This window comes from Callospermophilus lateralis, chromosome 15, assembly GCF_048772815.1.
Source record: "Callospermophilus lateralis isolate mCalLat2 chromosome 15, mCalLat2.hap1, whole genome shotgun sequence".
NCBI lineage: Eukaryota > Metazoa > Chordata > Mammalia > Rodentia > Sciuridae > Callospermophilus > Callospermophilus lateralis.
This window is the reverse complement of record NC_135319.1, coordinates 41,979,777-42,005,349: the sequence shown is the minus strand read 5'-3', so window position 1 is coordinate 42,005,349 and position 25,573 is coordinate 41,979,777. Positions and strand designations below refer to the sequence as shown.

Here is a 25,573-nt window from a genome sequence, read left to right as displayed (position 1 = left end):
AGTTTGGCTAGACTTCAGTTGCTGCCATCAACAAAACACTATATCTAGGCATCCTTTTGAAAGGTTTTTGTAAATGTGAATAAAGTCCTTAATCAGTCAACTTTAAACAAGATAATAGAGGTGGGTCTGATTCAAGCAGTTGAAATGTCTCCAGAACGGAGCTGAAGTCTGGTGGTATAGCTCAGTGAGAGGGCATTTGCCTGGCATGTGTAAAATTGGGTTCCATCTCCAGCCCTCAAGAGACAGTGAGCAGAGCTGAGGTATCTCGAAAGAATAAAACATTTTAATCGGCATCAAAATGACAATAGAAATGGGAGAGCGGTTGCTAGTAGGTACCAGTCAGGGATGCTGTTCAACACCCTGCAATACACAAAACAACGCCCACATCCAAAGCAAGTATGGGGGTTTGGGGGCTGGGGTATGGCTTAGTGGTAGAGCGCATGCCTCACACATGTGAGGCCCTGGGTTAATCCTCAGCACCACATACAAATAAACAAACAAAATAAAGGTATTGTGTCCATCTACAACCATATATATATATATATATGATTTTTAAAAAAAGTATCCATCTCTAAATGTCCATCATGCCAGGGTTGAGAAACACAACTGTAACAAAATCTATGAAACCTCTGTTTCCATACCTAGAAAAATAGGCAGCATAATACTGAGACCCCTAAGAGAAACTGTAATGAGACCCGTAGTTTCCATAGCAGAGCACAGTCATTCCGTGGAACTGAAAAGGCGGAATCAGAGCTGAGTACAGCTGAGTACAGGCTGGGAACTGTGGCGCAGAGCACCAGGGAGAGGCTGTGCAAACGAGAGTGGCAGAGCAGAGGTATCCCTGAAGAAGGGAAGCTCGGGCTTTCAGTCGGGTAGCTGCAGTGGGCCCCGAGTTAAGGGTTGGAACTGCACAGGGGTGGGATGAGACTCCTGAAGCTTGCCCGGGAGCAGGATTGAGAACGGAGAGAGGATATCAAGACATGAGCAAATGTAAGGGGTCATTGGAGACCCAGCCATCCAGAGTGCAGAGACCCCCGAGAACTGGTCAACTCCCTCAGCACTCACCTTGGGTGTCTGAAAGACCTTGGATTTTATCATGACTGATCCTAGCCCCACCCCAATGAAACTTAAAACCAAATCCTAACAACATTTGCAGTGAGGACAAAGTTTGGAGGGTAATCTTGTCAAGTTAGGTCTTGAGAAATACCTTGGGCTCTCTTCACATGTGGTCTAACAAAATGTAAAGCCAACCCGACACAAGATCAAAGTCAGGGATCAGCTAACTGTGGCCCATTGGCCAAGCCTGGACTACCACCTGCTTTTTTTTCTTAATTTTTTTTTTTAGTTATAGATGGACACAATATCTTTATTTTATTCATTTTTTATGTGATAATGAGGATCAAACCCAGTGCCTCATGCATGCAAGGCAAGTGCTCTACCACTGAGCCACATCCCCAGCCCATATCACCTGCTTTTGATATTGGAACACAGCCAGACTCATTTCACTATATATTGTCCACAACTGCCTTCATGTTACAATGATAGTGTTGAGTATTTTCAGCCAAAACTGTATAGCCTAAAACATTTATTATCTGTCACTTACTGTTACCTTTATAGAAAATTTTGGCTGACCCTTGTTCAAGATGATTCTCCCCAAAATTAAATTTCCTGTTAAAACAAAAAGCAACATTTTTCAGAAAATGATAACAGAAACCGGAGTCAGACATCAGTATAAGCTTATATTTAACTTAATATAGATACAGATGATAGGAAGAAAAAAAATCATGTATATTAAATATAGTATGTTTGCATACATGCATATATTTCCTAGCATTATCCATGAAGATGTTCTACCAGCAACGACACCCCTATTGTAATGAGCACAGGTGGAACCCAAATCTTGGTTTCTAATATCATTCTCTAATGAAAAGAATCAGGGATCCTTGGAGAAATGGTACTGATAACAGGACTAAACATGGGATATACAAGATGATCCTGAAACATCTTGTAATATCAGGAAGTAAGGAAAAATAATGAGAGTGCATAAAAAAAACCACAGGAGACAATTTCAAAGAGTTCTCTGTGGCTAAAGCTGGGAAAATTGTGACAATATAATAGATAATGTACTGGGTTATAACCTGTTTTAGTCTGCTCAAGCTGCCGTAAAAAATACCTACAAACTGGGTAGATTGAAAAACAAAAGTTATTCGCTCTTAGTTTTGGAGGTTAGGAAGTACAGAGTTAAGGTGCTGACCATTTCAGTTCCCAGAGAGAGTTCTTTACCTAACTTTCAGATAGCTGCCCTCTGCCATCTTTCATTTCTTCCCATGATGGAGAAAGAGAGAGAATGAGTTCTCTGGTGTCTCTTCCAATACTCCTGTTGGATCAGGATCCTACCCCTATGGCCTGATTTAGCCTTAATTACCTCCACGAAGACCCTGTCTCCAAATACAGCCATATTGTGTTTGGGGCTTCCATATATGAATTATGGGGTAACACAATATTTAGGTTGTATCTTAATCCCAAAGTATAAGATAAATATTCATGAGTCAATACTGATATGGACACATGATTAAGTAAATAAACAAATGAGAAGATAAATTTTCCATAGAGAAGAATCCTCAATAATTTATGTAGATGTTTGTTCCTTAAGGAGGTGGAACTCCATTCTCTTCCCCTAAGAATGTCCTGTACTTAGTGACTTGCTTCTAAAGAATACAAAAGGTGGGGTAGGGGAGACTACAATGCAGAGACCTAGCAAATACCACCTTGGACAGATGATTAAGTTTAAGATCATCAGTGATAAATCATGTTGACATCATCCTCTACCCTTGATTATGATATGATAAGAACTTTACTTCTGTGCTCTTCCTCTCAACAACCCAGAACCCCAGTCTAACTGTGAGGAAAATGTCAGACCAACCCAAGTTGAGGGCACACTACAAAATATCTGAAGGCTACTCTTCCAAATTGCCAGTCCTCTAAAACAAAGGGAAGTCTGAAAAAAATGTCACAGACATAGGGGCATAAGGAGATGTTATCATTAAAAGTAACATGGTATCCTAGATGGAATCCTGGCTAAGAAAAACATTAGGGAAGAACTAATGAAACCTGGATAAAGTGTGGAGTTTATTAATAATTAGGTAATAATACTAATTGTAACAAATGTACAAATGTTACACACAATGCTAACTGGGAAACTGGGCACAAGGCTCAGAGGAGCTCTTTATACTATATTTGTAAATTTTCACTAAATCTAAAACTACTTTAAAATGAAAAATTAATTTAAAAAAAGAATCAAGTGGAAATCCTGAGACAGAAAGCTGCAATAACTGAAATGAAAATTATACTAGATGGGCTTTAGAAGATTGTAGATGGCAACAGAAAACATCAGAGAAGTGAGCCAATCTGAAGACCAGAGGGGAAAAAATATATTAAAGAAAACTAAACAGAAACTCAGGAACCTATGGAACAATGATATATTGTCTAAGACACATATAAATGAAATACCAGAAGTACAAGAGAGTGAAATTGAGGCAGAAAAAATTATCTGAAAAAATAATAACCAAAATTTTCCCAAGTGTCCAAGACACTTAGCAAGTTCAAATTAGGATAGTCAAAGAAAAACACATATAGGCATATCATAACCAACCCACTGTAAATCAAAGACAAAAAAAATCAGAAAAATAATATTACATAGAAAATCAATTATATGAATGGCCTGTGACTTTTCAGCACAAACAATGGACGTCAGAAAACAATGGGCGTCAGAAAACAATGGGATGACATAATTAAGATGCTGACAGAGAAAAACAAAATGTCAACCAAAATCATTCTTCGAGTAGGATATACAAACATGAACTAAACCTGAAATCATTTGTCCCCAGTGGACCTGAGCTATAAGAAATGCTAAAGGAGGTTTTTCAGACAGAAGGAAAAGGATACTGGATGAAAAGTCCAATTTACAGAAGAGTTTAGTGCACCAAAAATGGCTAATCAGAGTAAATATTTTTATACTGTGTTATTTTTATTTTTGTAATTTCCTTGAAGGAGAATAAACTGTTTAAAGCAAAAATAATAGCAATTTACAGAAACAAAAATGATAATATAAGGTACATTTATAGCACATGTAGAAGAAGTAAAATATATCACAAACATAGCATGAAGAATGGAGGTAACGGGTACTGTTGGAAAAAAATATAAATAATGAAAAGGTTTGGGGTTAAGAAGTCAATAGAGGATGGGCATGGTGGCACATACCTGTAATCCCAGCGGCTCGGGAGGCTGAGGCAGGAGGATCATGAGTTCAAAGCCAGCCTCAGCAATGGCGAGGTGCTAAGCACCTCAGGGAGACCCTGTCTCTAAATAAAATACAAAATAGGGCTGGGGATGTGGCTCAGGAGTCAAGGGCCCCTGAGATTAATCCCAAGTATCCCCCCCGCAAAAAAAAAAAAAAACTAACAAAAACTGTGCAAGAAAATTATATGCCAATATCCTCCCTCAAAAATAGGTTAAAAATCTTTAACAAAAATATTAGCAAAGCAAGTAGAATAACATGTCACAACCGTAATTTATCATGACCATAGAGTTGATCTCAACAATGCAAGGTTAGTTTAACATTTTTTTCAAAATCAAGCGATATAAAATTGCACATCTCAATAGATGCACAAAAAGAACCTGACAGAGTCAACATCCATTCATAGTTAAACTTAAGTGAACTAACTAAAAACTGAAAGGACCTTCCTCAGTCTCATGAAGGTTATCTATGAAAACCTACAGCTAACATCATACTTCATCAGGAAAGACGGAGCCATAGAAGAGACATTTTTTAAAAATGGCGGAATTGGTAGACATGCTGCTGGAGATGCCGTTTTAGGCTGAGAGAAAAGGAAGGAGCATCCTGGTTTCTCTCTTCTTCCCGCCCTTTAACCTCTCACCAGTGTCCCCCATTGGCTGACTCCAGGCAGGAACCTCCTGAGAGCCTGGGAAACAGCCCTTGGGATCAGTTCTCAGCAACTCAGAGCAAATCCAGGGAAAGGAAAAGATTGATCTGAGGGAAACAGGCCCCGGGGGTTAGGAGCCTGCTGGGAAATCACCCCACATCTCTGGGCAGAAGACACAGGCGTGGCCCAGCAGGCCTAGGGCCACTCGTCATTGGCCCACCTTGTTCTCTTCCCACCGCAATCCAGGGCGATCTCCTCTGCCATTCTGGCTCCTCATCCTCATTCTCTAATCTCTCTTCACGTGGCTGTCAGTAAAGTCCCCAAGTGTACCCAGGCCTGGCGTCTGGGCTCCGATTTCCATACCACGCTGGGGTCCTGCTTTTACGAAAGTCATCCTGAAGTCAGCGAGTCCTGTCCTCCACCCAGACTCCATTCCCAGCTTTGGTCTCTGACACCCACCCCCAACACCCTCTGCACACATACTTGGCAACTCAGTCCACCCCACCCCCCAAATCTTGCCTGACATTGAGGCTGCCCCATGGGCCACTCGACCATCATGAATCTTTCTGAACTCTGGGTCCAAGCTAGGCCCAGTTTCACTTCTGGCCAAGTCCTGTGATGACCATGTGCTATCTGTAGAGCTCTTGATTTGGCCTGTCTTCCCAGGCTGGTCCCCTCTGTTCTCACCACACATCTGTTCCCACCACTACTGGGGCACCGACAGGTTCTGGTAAAAGTCGTCTGTGATTTGACTTTGGAGACACTCTTTCTTCCCTGAGTCCATGGGGTTCGGGACCCCTCACTTCTCCTCTCTGTTCCTATATGGTATTCCAGGTACCAAACGTCAGGCCCAGGCTAAGCCAATTAGAGCATTTCAGAGACGGACACAATACCCTGGTCAGACAAATCAGAGCTCAGGAGACTCACTTACAAGACTAACTTGAGCTGTGAAGGAAACAGACCCATCTGGTAAGACTTCTGGAGTAGACGAGAAATGTTACTGGGACATGGGTCAACCCACCCCAAAGCACATCCCTGACTCACCCATTCATCAGCCATTTTCCCTGGGACTGACCTGCAGGTTGAAGAAGCCCCCCAGGGATGGTGCAGGGCAAGGCTGTGGGGCTTAGGCAGGTTTCTCCTGGGGACGCCGCTCCTGCTTCTCCACGATGCAGGCCTGGGGTGAGCTTGAGACCTCAGCTAACCAGTGGCTCTGACCTCATCCTCTCCCCAGGACAGCTAACTGTGCTTCTGTTTCTAGCTCCTTCTAGATGCCATTCTACTGTGGTAGGACTTCTATCCAAACCACAGAATTGCTTTGACTGTTGACTTCCTATAAGGTTTCCCCTGCCCACACTATTTTATTAACACATCATAGTTGTACATAATGGTGGGATTTGTTGTTAGAGATCCATACATGCACACAACACAACACCTACGACACATGGTTATCACAGGACTTGGCCAGAAGTGCAAGTGGGCCTAGTTTGGACCCAGAGTTCAGAAAGATTCATAATGGTCGAGTGGCCCACGGGGCAGCCTCAATGTCAGGCAAGATTTGGGGGGTGAGGTGGACTGAGTTGCTAAGTATGTGTGCAGAGGGTGTTGGGGGTGGGCCTCAGAGACCAAAGCTGGGAATGGAGTCTGGGTGGAGGACAGGATTCGCTGACTTCAGGATGACTTTTGTAATAGCAGGACCCCAGCATGGTATGGAAATCGGAGCCCAGATGCCAGGCCTGGGTACACTTGGGGACTTTACTGACAGCCACGTGAAGAGAGATTAGAGAATGAGGATGAGGAGCCAAAATGGCAGAGGAGATCGTCCTGGATTGAGGTGGGAAGAGAACAAGGTGGGCCAATCACGAGGACATAGAGGGAGAGCCCGGAGGCGAGAGCTAGTGAGGAGGGACTTGTCCTGCCCTACTTGCTGGCCTTTTCTATTTCTATCACCCTAGCAAAGCAGTTTCCAGCTTCCTTTGGCAAACTCAGTACCAGCATCAGGAGATGCTTCTCCCCAAGGCTCAACTCCTGCTCTGAGCTGCTAGGTTTTCGTAACCAAGTCTTTCCTTATGTTTTCCTTCCCCTACAGGCCAGAGCGGCTTCCCATAGTGATTATGCTGGGTTCCCTTGGTGTCCCCTCTTGGCTCTTCAGACCTCCAACAGCTGTTTGGCCAACTTTCTATATTAACTATCTGAAAGGCTTTGTGTTTTCCTGCCTGCCTTGACTCAATCTGTTAAGACAGTGGTCAGCAGACTTTTGTTGTGAAGGGCCAGTTAGTAAGTATTTTAGGCACCGTGGGCCACAGTCTTCTGTGTGACTTTAGAACTCTGCTGTTGTAGAACTTAAATGAATAAGCAGGGTTGTGTTTCAATACAACTTTAAAAAAATAAATAAGTAAAAGCTGATGCTAGGCCATGGTTGGCTGGCCCCTGAGTTGAACCACGATGACTGGGCTGTGAATGTAGCTGCGTGGTAGAGTGCTTGCCTCGCAGGTGGAGGGCCCTGGATTCAATCCCCAGGAAGCCACCCTCAGACCACCTGACCCCAGCCCGAGGCTGGAGTGAGTCGGTCCAGCCTCTCACTTTGAGCAAGTCGCAGTCTTGAACTTGGGGGGTCTTCGTTTACAAGATGAAATGGTGGAGCTGTTACTAGATGCTCCTTATGACCCTTTTCAGCTCCAAAAGTTCAGCAGTTGTGCTTTTATTTCCAAAATACAAAATCTGTAAAGCAAGTTTTCTTGTCAGCCTTCCAAGGAAAGAGACTGAGGTAAGAATGTCCGTGAAGGAAGTTAGGAGAAAGTTCGCCCAAGATCAGCCCTTATGAGTGGGAGAGGACAGGAAGAAAACAGGATTGGGAAGAAGCTGGGCTGAGGGGTGGTCTCAAGAAGGGCCTCCATCTACCACAAAGCTGGGATAGTGCTTGACAATACCTCGGTTGGGGTCAGAGAGATGGACTTCTATACCTTTGACCAGTCCTTCTACGTGGGCTGCCCCAACAGGGAGCGTGATCTTGGGTCAATCAACTGAAGCCGCTTCTGAAGAGATGCTGGGAGCTGAAGGTACTCCAGCCTCTGGGCCACCAAGCCCTTTATTGCTGAAGAGTGACCATGAAGGTCCCACCTAGAAGAAAACAATACCAGCTGCTACAGCTGTCTCAAGCCACAACCAATATCCATAATCTCACTCCTTTTCTGTATATCCTAGATTTCCTGCCTGATGGCATGACCCAGTCCTTCATTCCTAAGAAGTTGGAACCCCATCACCATGCCCTGCTTCATTCATTCACCTTCAAAACTGGGCAAAGGAGTTCCAAACAAGGTCATCTGAGTAGCACAAGTAACCTTTTACTCTCTGACTACACTGTGAAACAGCAATCCTACATCCTCCTGGGTGTCAAGATCAATCAGTCCTACCAAGGCTAATCATCTTCCTGCTTCAGGAAGCTTGGTCAACCAATGCTGCAGCCTTAACTTGGAAGTTCAGTGGTGGTCCTGCTCTATCTCCTAGTAGAAAATTCCAGTTTGGGGACCATAGTCTTCATGCCTAGAGTGATGAGGACAAAAAGCCAAATTCCCGAATAGGGTCTCTGAGACTTAGTGATACAGGATGGAGCTTCTACCCTGTTGATTACTGAACTCATTGATCTACCCTACTGAGTTTGCAGCACTCTATAGAGTGCTGATCTAGGTTAGAGGTTGTCCTAGAGGGTATGTCCCATCCTTGATGCCTCACTGGTACCTTCAGACCTCCCAAGACTCTCTCAGCCAGCAGTCTCTTGTTGGTGCCTTGTGTGAAGTGACCAGTGGATCCCATGATCCTGCATCCCCACCCTCCCCTCCTCTGCTATGACATAATGCTTTGATCCTACACAATGCCATGTGGACATTCTAAGACAGGAGATTTACATTGGAGCTGGAATCCTGGCAATGCTCCTGCGAAAGGGAGAACACATTTTTCCCTAAGACACAGCATTGAAGAGAACTGCATGTTTTAACATTTCAGGACCCTCACCTCCTGCCTTCTCCACAGATTTTCTCTAACATCCTTGCAGCATCCACTAGAGTGTAAAGAATGGACCATGAAGGGCTGTCTAAACAACCAGGATCAGGGGTGAATTCCACGCTGTCGCTCTGCCCAGCACTCAAGTTCCCAACGCCCATGTGTGTGGTGATCTGCACCTCCTGTGTTTACAGGGCACTCTGCCATCCGTCCGTCCGTAGAACACTCTCATTCCAGCACTGCCTTTATAACGACAAGGCTTTCTTACACCTGGGTGAAACATTCAACCCTCCCCCTCCCCTGCTCATTCACGCCTGGTATCTTCTCCATCTTAAGGTGTCCTTCCCACTTGCAAATGCTAGAAGAAAACATAGGGGCAACACTCCAACATATTGGTGCCGGCACCAACTTCCTTAACCAGACCCCTAGAACTCAAGAAATAAGACCAAGAATCAATAAATAGAATGGCATCAACTTAAAAAGCTTCTGCACAGCAACGAAGAACATAGAGTGTGAAGAGAGAGCCTACAGAATGGGAGAAAATCTTTACCAGCTACTTCTCTGACAGGGAGTAATATTCAGAATATATAAAGAACTCAAAAACTTAATACCCAAAAATAATGACCCGATCGATAAATGGGCGAAAGAATTAAACTGATATGTCTCAAAAGAGACATACGAAACGATGTTCAACAGCTCTAGCAACCAGGGAAATTCAAATCCAAACAACACTAAGATTCATCTCACTCCAATCAGAATGACAATTATCAAAAATACAAATAATAATGATTGCTGGTGAGGATGTGGGGGCAAGGTACACCTGTACATTGCTGGTGGAACTGCAAGTTAGTATAACCACTCTGGAAAACAGTATGGAGACTCCTCAAAAAACTAGAAATGGCACCACCATACAACCCTACTGTCCCACTCCTTGGTATTTACCCAAAAGGATTAAAATCAGCATGCTACAGTGATAGAGTCACCTCACTGTTTACATCAGCACAATTCATAACAGTCAAGTTAGGGAACCAGCCCAGATGCCCCTCAGTAGATGAATGGATTAAGAAAATGTGGAATATAGGGCTGGGGTTGTGGCTCAGTGGTAGAGAGCTTGCCTGACACGTGTGAGGCACTGGGTTTAATCCCCAGCACCATATAAAAATGAGCAAATAAAATAAGTTGTGTGTCCACCTACAACTAAAAAAATTAAAATTAAAATAAATGTGGAATACACACACACACACACACACACACACACACACACATAAATGGAGTTTTACTCAGCCATAAAGAAATATAAAATTATAGCATTTTCCAGTAACTGGCATGGAACTGGAGGACCTCATACAGAGTGGTATAAGTCAGATTCAGAAAAATCAAGGGTCAAATGTTTTATATTGAAAGCTCTCGCCAGTGACCCGCTGAGGAGCTGGCTGCAACATTAAACTAAGGAAATGGTGAAGAAATCACACAACACATGGTCAAGAGCTTCTCAGATGGAGGGTGGGACTGCTCTGCGACCTCAAGGGTCCTCTTCCACGCCCGAAGGCAAGAGAGCATGCACCCGGAATCTCTTTATTTTTACAAGGGAGACACACAAAGGAATTTCGATGGAATGTTCTTCACCAACTAAGGCCGGGGACAAGGTTTCAAAGGAGGGTTGTCCAGTCCCTTTGGATAATGCTGTGGTCCAGAGCTAAAGCCAACTTCTTTGCAGAGCGAAGGTGAGAGCCACTTGCTTGGCACAGCGCATGGCGGTGGGGGAGCTGGGGATGCCAGACCGAACACCACCCTTGCTCAAGGCTGAGAGAGGACGCTCAGCTCCTGGGCAGGCAGGCCCCCCCAATAAAGGGAAAAGGGGGGGCGGATATCATAAAGATAAAGGGAAGGTCAGTGGAGCAGAAGAAGGAGATCAAGAGGGAGGGAGGAGGGACAGGAAAGGAGAAAAATGTGGAATGAATTTGACAAAATTGTGCTGTGTGCACATAGAAGTACACCACAGTGAATTCTACTTTTAAGTATATCTACCAAGCACCAATCCAAAACAAATAAATAAACAAGTGAAAGGAAAATCAGTAAAGTAGAGAAAGAAGACTAGACAGAGGTAGAAAGGGAGGGAAAGGAGGGCTATGGGGAACAGGGACTGAAATGGAGTCAATCAAATTCCACGCATGCGTGACCTTGTCAGAATGAACCAACTACTCTGTATAACTAGAATGCACAAATAAAAGAAAAAAAAAAGAGATTCCTTCCTTTGGCCTCAAACAGCACACCCTCCCAGTTTGTCCTCCTCCCTTTCTGGCCATTCCCCTGTAGTCTCTTTGGCCAGTTTCCTCCTCTCTTCTGCCTTTAACAGTTGGAGTCCTGAGACCCAGTTCTTCTGTTCTCACTTTATACTTTTCCCCTAAACCATCTCATCTTCACCCAACTGCTGCCTCCACCCAGATGCTCACAGATGTGCACCTCTAGCCCTGACCTCCAGCAAGGGCTGTGGAGGCAACGGTCCCCTCAACAACTGTACCCAGACGCCTCAGAAGCACCCCACCCGAGTCTTCCAGGGAGCTCCATCACATGGAAAGGTGCCACCATCATTTCTCCCACCCCCTGCCCAGAGCCACATCTTTAATCTACTGCCAGGTCCTCCCCCTCTCCTGCTCCCAGCTGAATCCAACCCCGCTCCCCACGCCCTTTGCCCTGGCACCTGTCAGGCTCCATCCTCTCTCACCTGAGCTGCTTCTTGGCTTCTCCTGTCCATGCCACTCTGCTCTTTGCCAACGTGCTGGTCTCTTTCATAAGCTGCATTATGAAGATATCAGGCCCCAGCCCAGAACTTGGTGACTTCCTGTTGCCCTCAAGGAAAATGCTCCCAGAGCTCTGCAGAGTCCAGCCCTACCCACTGTCTCCAGGCTCAATGTGAACCTCCTCCTCTTATCCATACTCCCTCCACAAGGCCTTTCGCTTTTCTGAATGTGCTGTGTTACTTCCTGCTGCAGGCCTTTACCTAGGTTGGTCTCCTCCCTGGAACAATTTTCCTGCCCCTGGATCCTTCTAGAGTAAACATTCACTGCATTCTAGAGCTTATCATTCAGAACTCTCATCAGAATTGTCACACATGGTTGCTTTGTTAATGTCTGCTTCCCCAAGTGGACAACTGTCAGCTCTGAAAGGGACCATGGGTGGCTGCTTCATCAGTATCACCGCCAGTGGCCAGCACACAGTAACCTCTCTAAAGTAATGCCCTCACTAAAGCTGGATGCAAATCTAAGTGTTATGCCTATATTAGGTCATTAAATCCTAGAAGAGCCACGTGACAGATAAAAAAAAATTGAGGCCAGAGAAATTAATTCACCCAACATCACAAAGAGAATAAGATCCACACACAACCTGGACCCAGGCCCCACCCCTCCTGCCTGACTCTGGAATCTGATTTTGGAATCTCCTTATGCTGCCTCTTCATGGATGGATGGATGAGAATTCCCACTTAACCAAGGAGCAGGCTACAGTTCCACTGAGCTGGGTTAGAAGCCAGTATTCTTGCCTTCTAGCCCTAACAAAGACCGTAATCTAGTCATCCAGGCCTATACTTCCTGGTCCAGGTGCCTGCTGCACCTAGATGCTGAGCTCTCGAGGCAAGAACTGATGGGTTCCCAGCACAGGGCCTGGGCCATTTCAGTCTACAGTATGTTAGTGCTAAACACTTAAGATCCTTATTTTGTTTTGTCATAATTTTTATTTAAAGTTTTTTTTTTATTCAGTCAAAACCTTGGCATATCTCTGCAAAAGAAATTCTCAAAAAAACACAATTAAAAAAAAAAAAAAACAGAGGGGTGCATGACTTGTCTGAAATTGCTCAACACCATGGTCCTTAGTATTGGGGGAAGGGCATCATGGATCTCTTAGGTGAACTGCTTAAACTCTAGAACATTCCCTATTATCTAGAACATGGTCTGAGTCTCACAACAGGGAGCCCCTGTGCTGGCAGGAGGTGGGAAAATGACACTACATTGAAAATCGTCACTTTGGTCTAAGAAGGAAAAGTTTACATTGTGCAATAACTAAGTGTGTTAAAGAATGCTGGTAATAGATTTCCAACTTATAGCTGGGCGGATGCCCCCCACTGTATTTCCCAGCCTCCTTTGCAGCTAAATGAAGCCATGTGATTAAGTGTCACATGGGAAACTTGAGCAGAAGTGACGTCCTCCCCTCCTCTTCTGTCATTACTCTGCCTGGAATGTGGATATGGTGGTGGCCATCTTGATTCATGAGACTTAGGCAAAAGCACTAAGAGTATCAGGGCAAGAAGAGAAACGTTGCTTAATAAAAGTGGGGTGGGTTGAGGCAACCCTTGCTTTTGTGTTCTCTTTATTCCATATGTGAAGAAATCAGAGGATGACTCCCTTGCGGAGGACACTGATTTATTTCATCTGCAGAGGCTGATGACCTAATTGGTAAATGTGATAGTCACTGGGATGTTCACAAGGATTGGTTTTCTTCCTTGCTTTGATGGGTAACTCCAGAAGCAGATCCTGAGGCAAGGACTCAGATGCAGGAAGTTTCCTTGGGAGGCAATCTCAGGAGACAGAAGAGAGACTGGGAAAGGGAGGTCACCAAAGGATGCATTATCAAACCAGTTTCCACTATAGGCACCTGGAGTTCACTCCCACTGGAACTCTGGGACAGAGAGGATAGTATGCCTCAAAATTATCCCAACTAAGAAGAGCATTGGGATATCATGCACCAAACCCTTTTCTCATTGGCTGGAGGATGCTTCTAAGAATATTGATCCCTGTACTTCCAATCTGTCCAGCATGAATCCATGAAGGCCCTTAGGCAGAGAACAGCAGATGATCATAAATAGCAGCCTTTGGTATATATAAGGAAATATTGATGGGAATATGGACAGGTCATAATGTCAATGCAGCACTTTTCTTCTGGACACATAACATTTCCCTAACCTTTTTAAATAGCACTTCCCTAACCTTTTTAAAATTAGGCATGGTCATGTGACTGGCTTTAGTCAATAAAATGTGAATTAAAGCTACACCTATCACATTTGCACCAAAGGTTTAAGGATCTGTGCACAGTTTACCACGATTCTTTTCCCCTGCTATAATGATTGCAGAAGCACATGCAAAAATCTAGGTCCATCACTCTAGGTCCTTGAGTTACTATGAAAATCAGAGCTCCCTCCAACTCTGGGTAGAAATACAGTAAGAACAGGGAATCAATTTGATTTGCTAAAGCCACTGATTCCTGGGGTTGTTTGTTACTACAGTGTACCACAGCCTGACCTGACTGATACAATAAATTTAATCCACAGTGGTAGAATTCCTAAGCTGGATTCAACCCACAAGTGGGTTTTTATGTGTGTGTGTGGTTGGGGGGGGTTGTTGTTGTTTGTTTTTAAGATGTTGGGGCAGGACCTTGTGCAAGTTAGGCAAGTGCTCCACTACAGTTATACCCCCATCTCCACCCATGGGTTTTGTGTGATCCATTAAATTTCATTTTACAAAATTGAATCCAGATGCCTGGCTTCCATTAAAAAAAAAAAAAAAAAAAAAAAAAAAAAAAAAAAAAGCCCTAAGATCTGGTAAACGTTGGCCACATTCTCTCACGGCAACTATCAGCTCTATCCAGTTACACGTGCCAAAGCTCTCCATGGTGTATTGTTCACTTGCCTCTTTTGCATTACCTGACCCTATAGGCATTTAGGACCAGTTCTTGGTGCTCTGCTCAAGACTCTAAAGGGTTCACTGATGTTCAGGAGCCCCACAGCCTTGGCTCTGCCACCTGCATCAGTTTCCAAGAACCACACAGGTGTGATCAGCCCCTTCCTCTCCCATCATGCCCTTCCAATCTCCCGCTGGCTGCCCGATGCCCAGTCTCCCATGACCTGCAAGGGCCTGGCCCCTCCATACTCTGTCATTCACAATATTCCAACCTGACACAGCCCCTGATTTGAAAAGCTCATCTTGTTGAAGGAGACACTTCGACACTCAGGAAAAGGGTCCCCCTGTGCCAGGCTGAGTTTGAGGGCCACACAGAGCACAGCCTCTGGGACTCCACTGTTGAGCAGTAGAAGAGCTCTGGGTTCTGACCTGGCCTCTCTCACCGTGTAAACTTGGATAAGTCACATTTCCTCTCTGAGCCTCTAATCCCAATCATTTGTCAGCTGAGGGTTTGGGACGACATGCTGGAGAAGATCTCAGGACTAATCCTCAGGCTCTTGATATTTCTTACAACACTTGGCACTTGGGGGTTTGTTGATTTCAATTCACCCATGTAAAGGACTGTAGGAATTAATTCCCATGTTCTTCAAGAGCTTTTATGGCAGGTGGATGAGAATCTCTCTCCCATGTGTTCATCTTATTTGCAGGATGACTTTCCAATGTATGTTCTGTACAACTAAATAGTCACCCCAACTATTCAAGGTAATGAACTCATGGAGCAAGAGCAGATAGGACCTCCTGAGCTCATCCAGTCCATCCCACTGCCTCCAAGTAGGCTGCTGACCATTTCAAGACAGAGGATAGGTTTCTACAGACAGGATTCAACCTCATCTGAAGAAGACACTACTCATATTTATTCGCTGGGAGTGATCTAGTCATAAATAGCCAAAATCCCTGATTTTCCAAATTTAGCCACTTCCCTTGGGTCTAATCTTTGAGACTGTGGGAAACAGCTGGCCACCACTTTCCTATAATGATCCTTCATAAACATTTATGGCACAAAGGTAAGATATACCAATTGACCCAGGCCATCTTGATATGTGGGCAATGGCACTGACAGGACTTGATTTGTAGCTTCCTGTGCAGACTAGAAGCTCTGCAAAAACACTCTCCCTTCTATACTTGCATCTGCAAAATATACCCCACCCAGCAAATGAGCTCATATGCTGGGAGCCTCTGAACCCACTGTGACTTCTGGTAGAAAAAATGAATGGGCCATATGTACACACCATCAGCCAGCTTCCTCAATGAGCCTGCACCTTGCCATAAATAAGCTCACAAGTGGGACCCACCATGTAACCCAGCACCAGGGTAGATGGGACATGGATTCCAGATCAGAAGACCAATTCTTATTTCCACCCCACTATACAAGTCCAGTGCCCCTGGGTAAGTCATATCACCTCGTGTAAGCCTCAGATTCTCTATCTGAAAACAACAAGATGCTCATCTCTGACCAGGATGCCTTCCCTGTTAGATAAAAGAGTATGCTGACCAAATGTAAACCTGGATCCTTACTCTGGATGACACTGTTACAGTATTTGCAGAGTCCTAAGTGGGTTGCAGAAAGAGAGCACAAGAAGAACCACCTGTTAGGACTACCCGATACACTCACCTTCACTTTCTGCTGCAAATACTTTGGGTGGTATGGTTATAATGTACACATCATGTTTATTCATAAATGTCTGAGCAATTACTACTTGCTGCTGCTGACGACGGGAATCCTAATCACCTAAGCTCTGTGAGGTAGGTAGTCTATTTTCATCCCCTTTTACAGGTGAGAAAACAAAGATGTCTTCAGAGAGGCTGAGCCAATAGGTCAAGGTTACACAGCTAATAGGTGGAAAAGTCCAAATTGGCTGCCTGGCTCAAAAATCCTCTTTTCCATGCCTTTATGTTGCCAGGTATAAACATATCTCTATGATTTACAAACAAGCCATACTTTTCATATGGTTTATACACTACAGGATACATTAGGAACCATGAAGAGCTAACACATTTTGAAGGGTGTGCACAAAATGGTTTTCAGATAGGGCTCCATCATCCAAAAATAGGGAGCAAGGACTTTTAAAGTCTAAAAAAATGAGAAATATGAGGCTTATTTCCCCCAGCAGTGCTAGGACTTACCAGGCAGATGCCACACAGGGCATGAGATTTAAGAAAGCTCTCACTCTCAAGGTCCCACAAACTCAGCCCCACTTGGCGGAGGGTGGGGGGCAGCGGGTACTGACAAGGAGAAAAGAGAAGTTCAAGTGCACCCCAAAGGAAGGGGAAGTTACTTATTGCTCAAAAATACTTATTCCCCTAAAGCCCCAACTGAGACTTTCCCGCCTCCAAAGGTCTCCAAAGGGTGGCTGCGTGGAGATCCTGGTGTGGGCAATGGGTTAGGGCCAGGAGAGTGACAAAATGAAGATTCCCTGTCAGGTAGATGGAGTGGACACAGGGAAGCTGAGTTCTAGCTTTATCTCCAGGCCATGACTTTGAGCCTTGGACAGGTCATTTATTAAATGGGAATTTTAAAAAATTCCTTTTCTGGTTCTCTCTCACAGGTTATACGAGTGTGTTAGAAGATGATCCACCTCCTTTAAATTTTCATATAAATATCAGTGTCACTAATTACTGTGTAGGAAACTATTTTATTGCTTTTCCACTGAGCTAGTTTGGAATTAATTCTTGGACAACCCCTGCCCCTTCCTGCCTTCCCAGCCTGATACCTGGAGGGAGGGACCCGGAGAAGAGATATGAATAGATTCCTGCTCAACTTACCTCCAAACTATTTATTTTATTTATTTATTTTTATTTTATTTTATTTTTGGGGGGTGCTGGGGATCAAACCCAGGGCCTGGTGCATGCAAGGCAAGCACTCTACCAACTGAGCTATATCCCCAGCCCCTTCACTCCAAACTCATAGCAATCCTGACACACTCTGCTACCTAAACAGATTCCCCAACAGGGTGAGTTGTAAGAAGGCGTCAAGGTTGGAGAACTGAGGAGCAGCCAGGCAGAGAACTCATCTGTCACCACAAGCCTGACTTCTAAAGAGCCATTCCCAAAGGACAATGTCTCCTTCCTTGGGCCATTGGACTTTAGAATGTAGAGAATACATTCAGGAAAGTAAACACACACACACACACACACACACACACACACACACTAAATAAAGACAATTTGTTTAAGGCCCAGGAAGACTGCCCCTCACTTTAGAAATGAAAACTGATCCAGGCTCACAGACAGTGGACAGCATACTTCTCCAGAAACAGGCAGGCCCAGAGAGAGGAAGGGACTCAAGAGCCACACAGAGCCACATACCCAGCTCCACCACAACCCTGAAGACAGGAAGCTCTGAAAAGCTGATGACAGCAGGCTTGCCTGACCCGTCACTGAGCCCAAGAGTTGCATTTGCCCCAAGCCCTGAAAGGTAGAGAGCACAGGGAATGGTTTCTAAACCCCAGGGCCAAACCTACCTTTCCCCACTACTATCACTGCCCTGGCACTTCCACTGCTGATAAAACATTCACTATCCAGAAACTCAGATGGGGTGGGGGCGGGGGGGACTGTTGCAGGAGGAGGAGGGTTTCCTTCACTCACAGTGGAAGACCCAATATTCCAAGACTTGGAATTTTGCAAACCTAAAAAGAAAGTTACATTACCCCCCCTACACACACACACACACACAGCTTACTCCTTGACTATATGGGAAAATGAGGCATACAGAGGTGAAACTATTTCTGTTTGCTCACAATGGAACAGGTATAAGTGTCGGAGCCGGCCTCCTGTCTAGGCCAACACACACACACCACACTCTTCCCACCATATTTTGTCACCACAGCGAGCTCCAAAGTTTAAACACAACCGACTAGGGAGACTAGCGGGCGGAAGTGTGCGAAATGATTTCCCAGGGGACAGGACAGCCCGAACAGCTCCTGGTTGCACGCTAATTTTGGCAATCCCCGGAGGACCAAAAGGTCCTCTCCAGAGTTCAGAAGCCCAGAAGTCAAGCGAGGACAGGAGGTCAGGCAATGTCCAGTGGGCTCCTCCGGACCTCGTGGCCCTCTCAGCTCTTCCCAGGAGCCTCCTTCCCCTCAGTCTTGGGTGCACTGCCAAGCGCTCTCTTAGCTGTGGGCGCAGAGTGCCATCGCCCCAGAGATCAAGCACCAAGTTCGAGGTTTCTGGAGGTGGCCTCCCTCCGCTCCGTCTTCCGTTGTTTATTTCTTTCTGGGGAGGGAAAATCACACAGGCTGTTTATTTCCCCAGCCTGGACCAGGCGCGAAGCGGGACATATGGGCTTCTTGCGCTCCGCATCTGTGCCATCAGTTGCGTTTTCTGTGGACGCTTGCGTGTGTGTGTGTGTGTGTGTGTGTGTATGTATGTGTGTGTGCGCGCTCGCGCGTGCTTGAGGCCAGGGCCAGGAACAAATGTGCATCTGTTAAAATTGACAATAAAGTCCCACAGCAAAGCTGCCAAGCTTGGGGCGGCGGGTGGGAGCGGAAGACAGAGGGGGTGGGGGAGATCTAGAGTCTCAAAAGGAGAGGCCAAAGCTTCTGGCCCAGGTATTATGTCGCGAGAAGGTGAGGAGAGCAGCTGCTCCTTCTCGCGGGTATCTATGGGAGCGAGGATGCATGTGTCCTTGTGAAGAGCACACACCGATCTGCTCAACATATGTCGCCACAAATCACAGTATCTCTCCCTCTTCCCACCCCCCACTCCCCGCGCAGCTCCTGACTCGGCGCAGAGCAGAGAGAGGCGCTGAGAAGAGGGGCCGTTTCAACAGGTGTCTTCGTGCGTAATGCACCTTTTCACGCATTCACGTCTCCGCCGCCGACAGCAATAATGTGAACACTTTGTCTCCAGGCGCTGCGCGCGAGCTGCGGACGCCCTTGGGAGGCGGTCTTAGGCAGGGAGGGGGATCTGGAAATAAAGACCTCGGGCGCTCCTGAGCGTCCGGACCCTCTCCACCCTTTGTTCTCGGACTCCCTGGGCCAGAGCTCCCTCGTGCGCCCTGGGGGGTAGCATATGGCGCCCTCTCACCTACCCAAGAAAAGGAACCAGCCACCCATTCAAGAGCGCACGAGGTCTCTGAGCCTGGGGAGGGGGAATCACCGAGGGAATGGCTTCTCTCCTAAAACCGGTGAAGTCCCCGCCTTATCTCTCCCCACCCAACCTCCGTGGTCCCCTCAGCTGGCGCAGCAGCCGTTGAATGGGGAGCAGCGCGCTGGGCAGCACCAGCCTGCGGAAGCGCCCCAGATCCTGGCAGATGAAATATGGGGCTAGTGAGCCCCTGGAGACCATATGTTTTCAATAAAAGAAGACAAATAGGACCGAGATAGGCCTGGAAGCCAACCTGTTATAAATGAGTGGCAATTGGGCCAATGTACACGGGGGCAGGGCCCCCGGGGGGGAGGCCAGCTTGGTGCCAAATCCATGTGTCAGCTTCTGGGACAGGTGTGCCCAGGGGCCAGGGGCCAGGTCTCCCCTCTCCGGGTTTATCACTGCAAAGGTAATATTGTGCTAACTATGGGTAAACAGTCATTGTGAAAACCAGGGAGAGTTTATCAGAGGCGAACTAGTTGGGGGGTGGCTTAACAATAAAGTTGTCCGCCTTGGGAGCAGGTGACGGCTGGCTGCGCCGACTCCCGCGGTAGATGTTTTCCAAAGCACTCCACTTTACAATCTCTTGTAATTATTTATTAAACGAAATCTATTTATTATTATTTTAGCAAACACTGGAGACAGGTGGGGCTTTCTTTTCGTCCTCTCCTTTTGTTTGAAGGGCTGTTTGAAGTGGCCAGTCTCGGCCTGGGCAGCTCGCTCGCCAGATTTTTGTCTTCCCCTCTTTCAGTGCCGAAGCGAAGGCGAGAGAAAGAAGCCCCCCTCCTCTGGCAAGCCATTAGCTATTCAGCTTCTCATGGCCCCTACTCCTCACCCCATTCTCAAAGAGCCCCCAGGCAATGCTAAGATTCCCCCCGCCGACAGGAAGGCGGCAGGGCCAGCCGCTGCCTTCCTTCTTTTCCAATCTGCCCGCGGTCTCCAGGCGCCTGGCTGTCGCCTCTCTCCTAGACCCCCTCAATCTCCAGGCAAGCCTAGGTCTCAGAAGGTCGAGGGGTACGGGGGTCCTGAAGGCCTTAGAGGCAGTGGATTACTGGAGGTTGTGGGAACAGATTCTGTTCCCAATGGGAAGAGCGATTTTACCAACCCAACCAGCGCGCATCGGCGTAGTCACCGCCTGCGCCTCAGCACTCTGCGGTGCAGGAATTAACTTTGGAGAGGGGTCTGTGAGTCCCCTGCAGCTGAGAGAAAGGGTATGGATCCTTAACCTCGAACCCCCCTGAGACTTGTGCACATCCAGCTCGGCTTCCTGGCCAGAGAAAGAGCTGATAGGGTGTCCTTTGGTCCCTCAAGGGCAGCTGCTGGAGCAGCTGCGCTCCTGGCCCTGATTGCTTTTTTACGCAAAGCAAGAGCGGTGGCAGCCTGAAAGCCCTGGAGAGCCCTGAGCCAAAAGGGTGTTGAGGAGTCTGGATAAGAATTTCCAACAGGCCCCAGAATTCTCTACCGATGGACATCTTGGCTAGAATCCTCAGAACTTTGTCTGGCTCATGAAACTTGCTCTGGGCTCTGATCAGTGTCCTGTCTTTCAGGTGCCAGCAGGTGCCAGCCAGATTCCATCCCTAACTGAGATCCACCTCTAGATGAGGGTCACTGTGGGTTGCTCTTCAGACCCCTGCTGGTAACCACCAGGGCACTTGGGTCCCTCCTGGCTAGGGCTCCCTCAATAGAGCCTGACAGGGTCCCAGGACCCCTATAGAAATATGTTTTGAGAATCCTTCCCCAGTTCCTTATTTGAAGATGTCTAAATCAAGCAAGGCTAGGATATGGGACAGAAAAGTGGAAAGCTGGAGCATCAGTGGAGCTGGCTCTCCTTGACTGGAAGGGACACTGGACCATTATTCCTTTTCTTGTCCTGTCATTCCTCCCAGACTCAGGACTTCCTCTATTTTCTGCATTTCAATGTCTCTTATTTCCCTCCAAATCAAGGACATGGAAAAAAAGGTGCCAGGGGAAAATCTAGGTCTAGGAGCCTTAGGATCTGAATTCCATGTGGTTTAACAGAATTACATTGTGTGACCTTGAGCAAGTCACTTTCCCTCTCTGGGCCTTGACTTTTCCATCTGTAAAGCAGGTCTCCAGTTTGGTTGTTAAGACTAGAAGACAAGTTTGTAGCTAGTCCCGGCCTAAGGAAGGAGCTGCAACAGAATATGAAGCCCGAATCCGATGCACAGGAAAGTCTTTGTTGGTCCTGACCTTGACCCCAGACTTCATTTTCCCGGAAACAGGAAGGGACCCCCGCTGCTCACGGCTGAGAGAGGAAGGACCTCGACCCCACCCCCACCCAATCCTAGAGCTCCCTCTAGCTGGCTCCTATGCATATCAGCCTATGCCTAGGAGAGAATTCTGCCCCCAAGCAGCCTGGGCCGTGAGAGACCATCACTTGGGCAGACCTACCTCGTTCCCTCGCCCCATTGCCTTAGTCTCCCATTGCGGGGGTCTGGCCCCTCCTGCAGTTTCCGGGAGGCTCTGAGTATCTGGAACTGCTAGAAAGCGAGGACTTTGCTGCTACAAAGCCAAGACTTTGCAACCAAGACTTAATCCCGACCTCGGCTTCCTCCCCAAAGCACATCCCCGACAAGAGAGAGGAGCGGAAGCCGCAACCCCTCACCCTGAGTGACCGGAAGCAGAAGACCACGGGGTGTCCGACGCGGGGACAAGAGGGAGGGGCAGCAGAAAAAGGACAGATGCTACCTTCAGACTCACTTTGGAAACGTTTCTAGGCAGCGCTAAGACGAGCAAACCTGGGACCTCGGAGAGTCCTTGCCCTGTGCTGGCTGCCCGATTCCTAAGTGAGGCCGAGCAGAGGGCTGGACCAGGTGAAGCTGGCAGCCCATTTCCCGCTTGTGATTGGACAAGAAGACTAAGGGGGAAAGAGTAGATTCACTGGCCTCTCACAGAACCAGCGCACCCTGGGGGTTCAAAAGACAAAACGCTGGCTATGAACTCCTGGCCCCCTCCTGACCTTTTCAAACCTCCCCACCTATGCCCGGCCTCAGTGCTGGCTAGGATACTAACCATGAGTGGTAGTGCTGGAATGCCCCCTCTGGAACCCCACCACAACCGTCTTCTGGGATGGGATCTGGTATGGGGTTAGGGTGGGATTCTAAGCCTCTGTCTGGACACGGATTGACATCTCTAGGCAAGTTAACTGTGGAAGGGCTTGGACACCCCAAGGCGAAGGTCTCTGAATTAAAGGGCCATCAGCAGGATTTCTCCCGTAGGTCACTCCTGTCCTTCCTCCCTGGATGGAGAGGGTCGGTGAAGCACTGTCCCAAGAGTACTTCCTAACCTGACCCATGGCGCAGAAGAGCCGGGTGGTATTTAGAGCTAGTGGGCGCTCCTCCGAGCTGCTAGTCAGGACACCACACCTGGCTCCTTCTTCTACCTATGCAACTCTCACGTCGGTTGAGGAGCGAGCCACCTTCTTCTCCGAGTCTAAATTTCCCGTGTGTAACACTCAGGGATTGGCCTTCCCTACGGCCTCCCCAAAGTCCCTCCAGGGAACCAAGACAGCGTTTGGACAGATGCCAGGGAAAGATGGGAAGGGGCAAAGCGGTCTAAAGGCGCCAGACGGGAGCCAGACGAAGTTCTTCTCACTGGGCGAGGCTCTTTGAGGAACCGAGAGTTGCTGGGACCGAGCCCGCGGGAGAGAGCAAACAGAGCGGCGCTCCCCTCCCCCGACCCCGGCCCTTTGTCCGGAATCCAGCTGTGCCCCGCGGGGGAGGAGCGGGCTCGCGTGGCGCGGCCTCGGGACCCCAGCGCTGATTGGCCGGTGGCGCGGGCAGCAGCCCGGCAGGCACGCTCCTGGCCCGGGCCTAGCAGATAAAGCGTGCCAAGGGGCACACGACTTGTGGTTCAGGGAATCCCTGCCGTCTCTGCGCCGGGAGGAGAGAAAACGACCGAGGTCCAGGACCCCCTAGGAGCTTTTCTTCTCTTGAGGCAACTCCCAGACAGTGGCGCCAGCAGCTCAGCAAAACTTGGGAGCGAACGGGCCACCTCAGCTCCCCACTGCTCTCTGAGGTTCACTGCTCTCTAACCTTTTGCGCCAGGAAAACTAGGTAACACTCGGCGACGGCCCAGGGGCCAGCAAGGGATAAGGGGCCCTTTGATCCTGCGGAGGGGGCGGTTCATCCTCGTTTACCCCCCCCCCCCACCTGACCTTAGAATAGGAACTGCCCGGGGCTATTGACCCAAGCTCACCCTTCTCTCTTACCCCGCCACAGGATGGCGCCTCATCCTTTGGGTGCACCCACTATCCAAGTGGCCCACGAGATCCAGCAGCCCTTCCCTGGAGTCTCCAATAACGTGGGGCCCTGCGCCGCGTCCGCCCCACCTAGCCCCACTGGCATGCCCCGAAACTGCTCCGAGGCAGAAGCGGGTGCCTGCCCAGGCGCTGCTAAGAAGCTCAAGGCGCGGCGAGGAGGACGCAGCCGGCCAAAGAGCGAGTTGGCGCTGAGCAAGCAGAGACGGAGTCGGCGCAAGAAGGCAAACGATCGGGAGCGCAATCGGATGCACAACCTCAACTCGGCGCTCGACGCGTTGCGCGGCGTCCTGCCCACCTTCCCGGACGATGCGAAGCTCACCAAGATCGAGACGCTGCGTTTCGCCCACAATTACATCTGGGCTCTGACTCAAACTCTGCGCATAGCGGACCACAGCTTCTACGGGCCAGACCCTCCCGCACCGCCCTGTGGGGAGCTGGGCAGCCCAGACAGTGGCTCCTCTGGGGACTGGGGCTCCCTCTACTCTCCAGTTTCCCAAGCTGGCAGCCTGAGCCCAGCCGCTTCCCTGGAAGAGCGCCCCGGGCTGCGGGGGCCCACCTCCCCCGCTTGCCTGCGCCCGGGCACCCTGGCATTCTCAGACTTCCTGTGAAGGGTTCTGTGGGTCTCTGGGCCGTAGTTTTCAAAGCGAGGGAGGGAGGGAGGGAGTCAGAGCCGCCGGGGGTGGGCGGTGACCTTCAAGCGCTTACTCCTCCTGTCTGTCTCTGGCTGACCCCTGGGCCTCTGGTCCGCAGACTGGGTTCAATCAAGCTGACTGCAGCTCACGCAAACCTTGGGGATACGGGCACGAAGTGAGCATTGCAAGCTGCGCGTATTTTAGGCCTCTTGCCTACGATCACCCCAAAACTCATTCAAAGAAGACGAGCGTGGTAGCACTACACAACCTGAGACACTCACGATCTGGGCACCCTTCTCTAATTCAAGTCTGTTTGTCTGCCTTTCCGTCTGTCTTCTACCACCCTCCTATTATGCGATTTAATTCAATGTTTGGTCTCAGTGCTTGGTCCCTCATCCTGCTCCAAAGACGCTGCTGACTTTCCCTATTCCAAGTCCGAGGTTTCGGACGCTCCATTCTGCCTTAATCCACGAAGGCGATTTTCCGCCTTCTCCTCCTGCACTTTTCGGAGCCATTGCCCTCCCGGAGCCTGGAGACCGGGCTGCGAACTGGGAAAGCCTAGCTGGCGTCCTGGAGCACCTCCCCAGCTTCTCTGCGTGGTGCGTCTGAAACGTGGCAGCGCTGCAGGTGCCTGAAGCGCTGCGCGTCTCTTCTGTTTTAGAAATCAGTTTGTAAATTATATAATGTCTTTGGTAATGATTTGTTATGGTAAATTATATATTCCCTCCCCTGTTTTACACATTTGTATTTATTGATGAGATTTCATGGCGGGAAAAGTCTATATTTTGTACATAAGAGTATTAGGGACTGGTGAATGAGACTTTGAGCCAATAAAAGATGGAGCCTCAAGAAGTCTCAGCGAGTGACTGGATTGTGCGGCGAGGAGGGGAGGGTAGTTACTGC

The 25,573-nt window shown here is 48.0% G+C and overlaps 1 protein-coding gene across 1 annotated transcript; it reads left to right on the top strand.

The window, feature by feature from the left end:
- The first annotated feature begins 23,998 nt into the window (after positions 1-23,998).
- Positions 23,999-24,646, top strand: Neurog3 (neurogenin 3). The gene has a single exon (XM_077105527.1). The coding sequence runs from the start codon at positions 23,999-24,001 to the stop codon at positions 24,644-24,646; it is 648 nt and encodes a 215-aa protein (XP_076961642.1).
- The last annotated feature ends 927 nt before the right edge of the window (positions 24,647-25,573 follow it).

Coding starts and splice junctions, on each gene's coding strand:
- Neurog3 (XM_077105527.1), top strand. CDS start 23,999: ATGGCGCCTCATCCTTTGGGTGCACCCACTATCCAAGTGGCCCACGAG.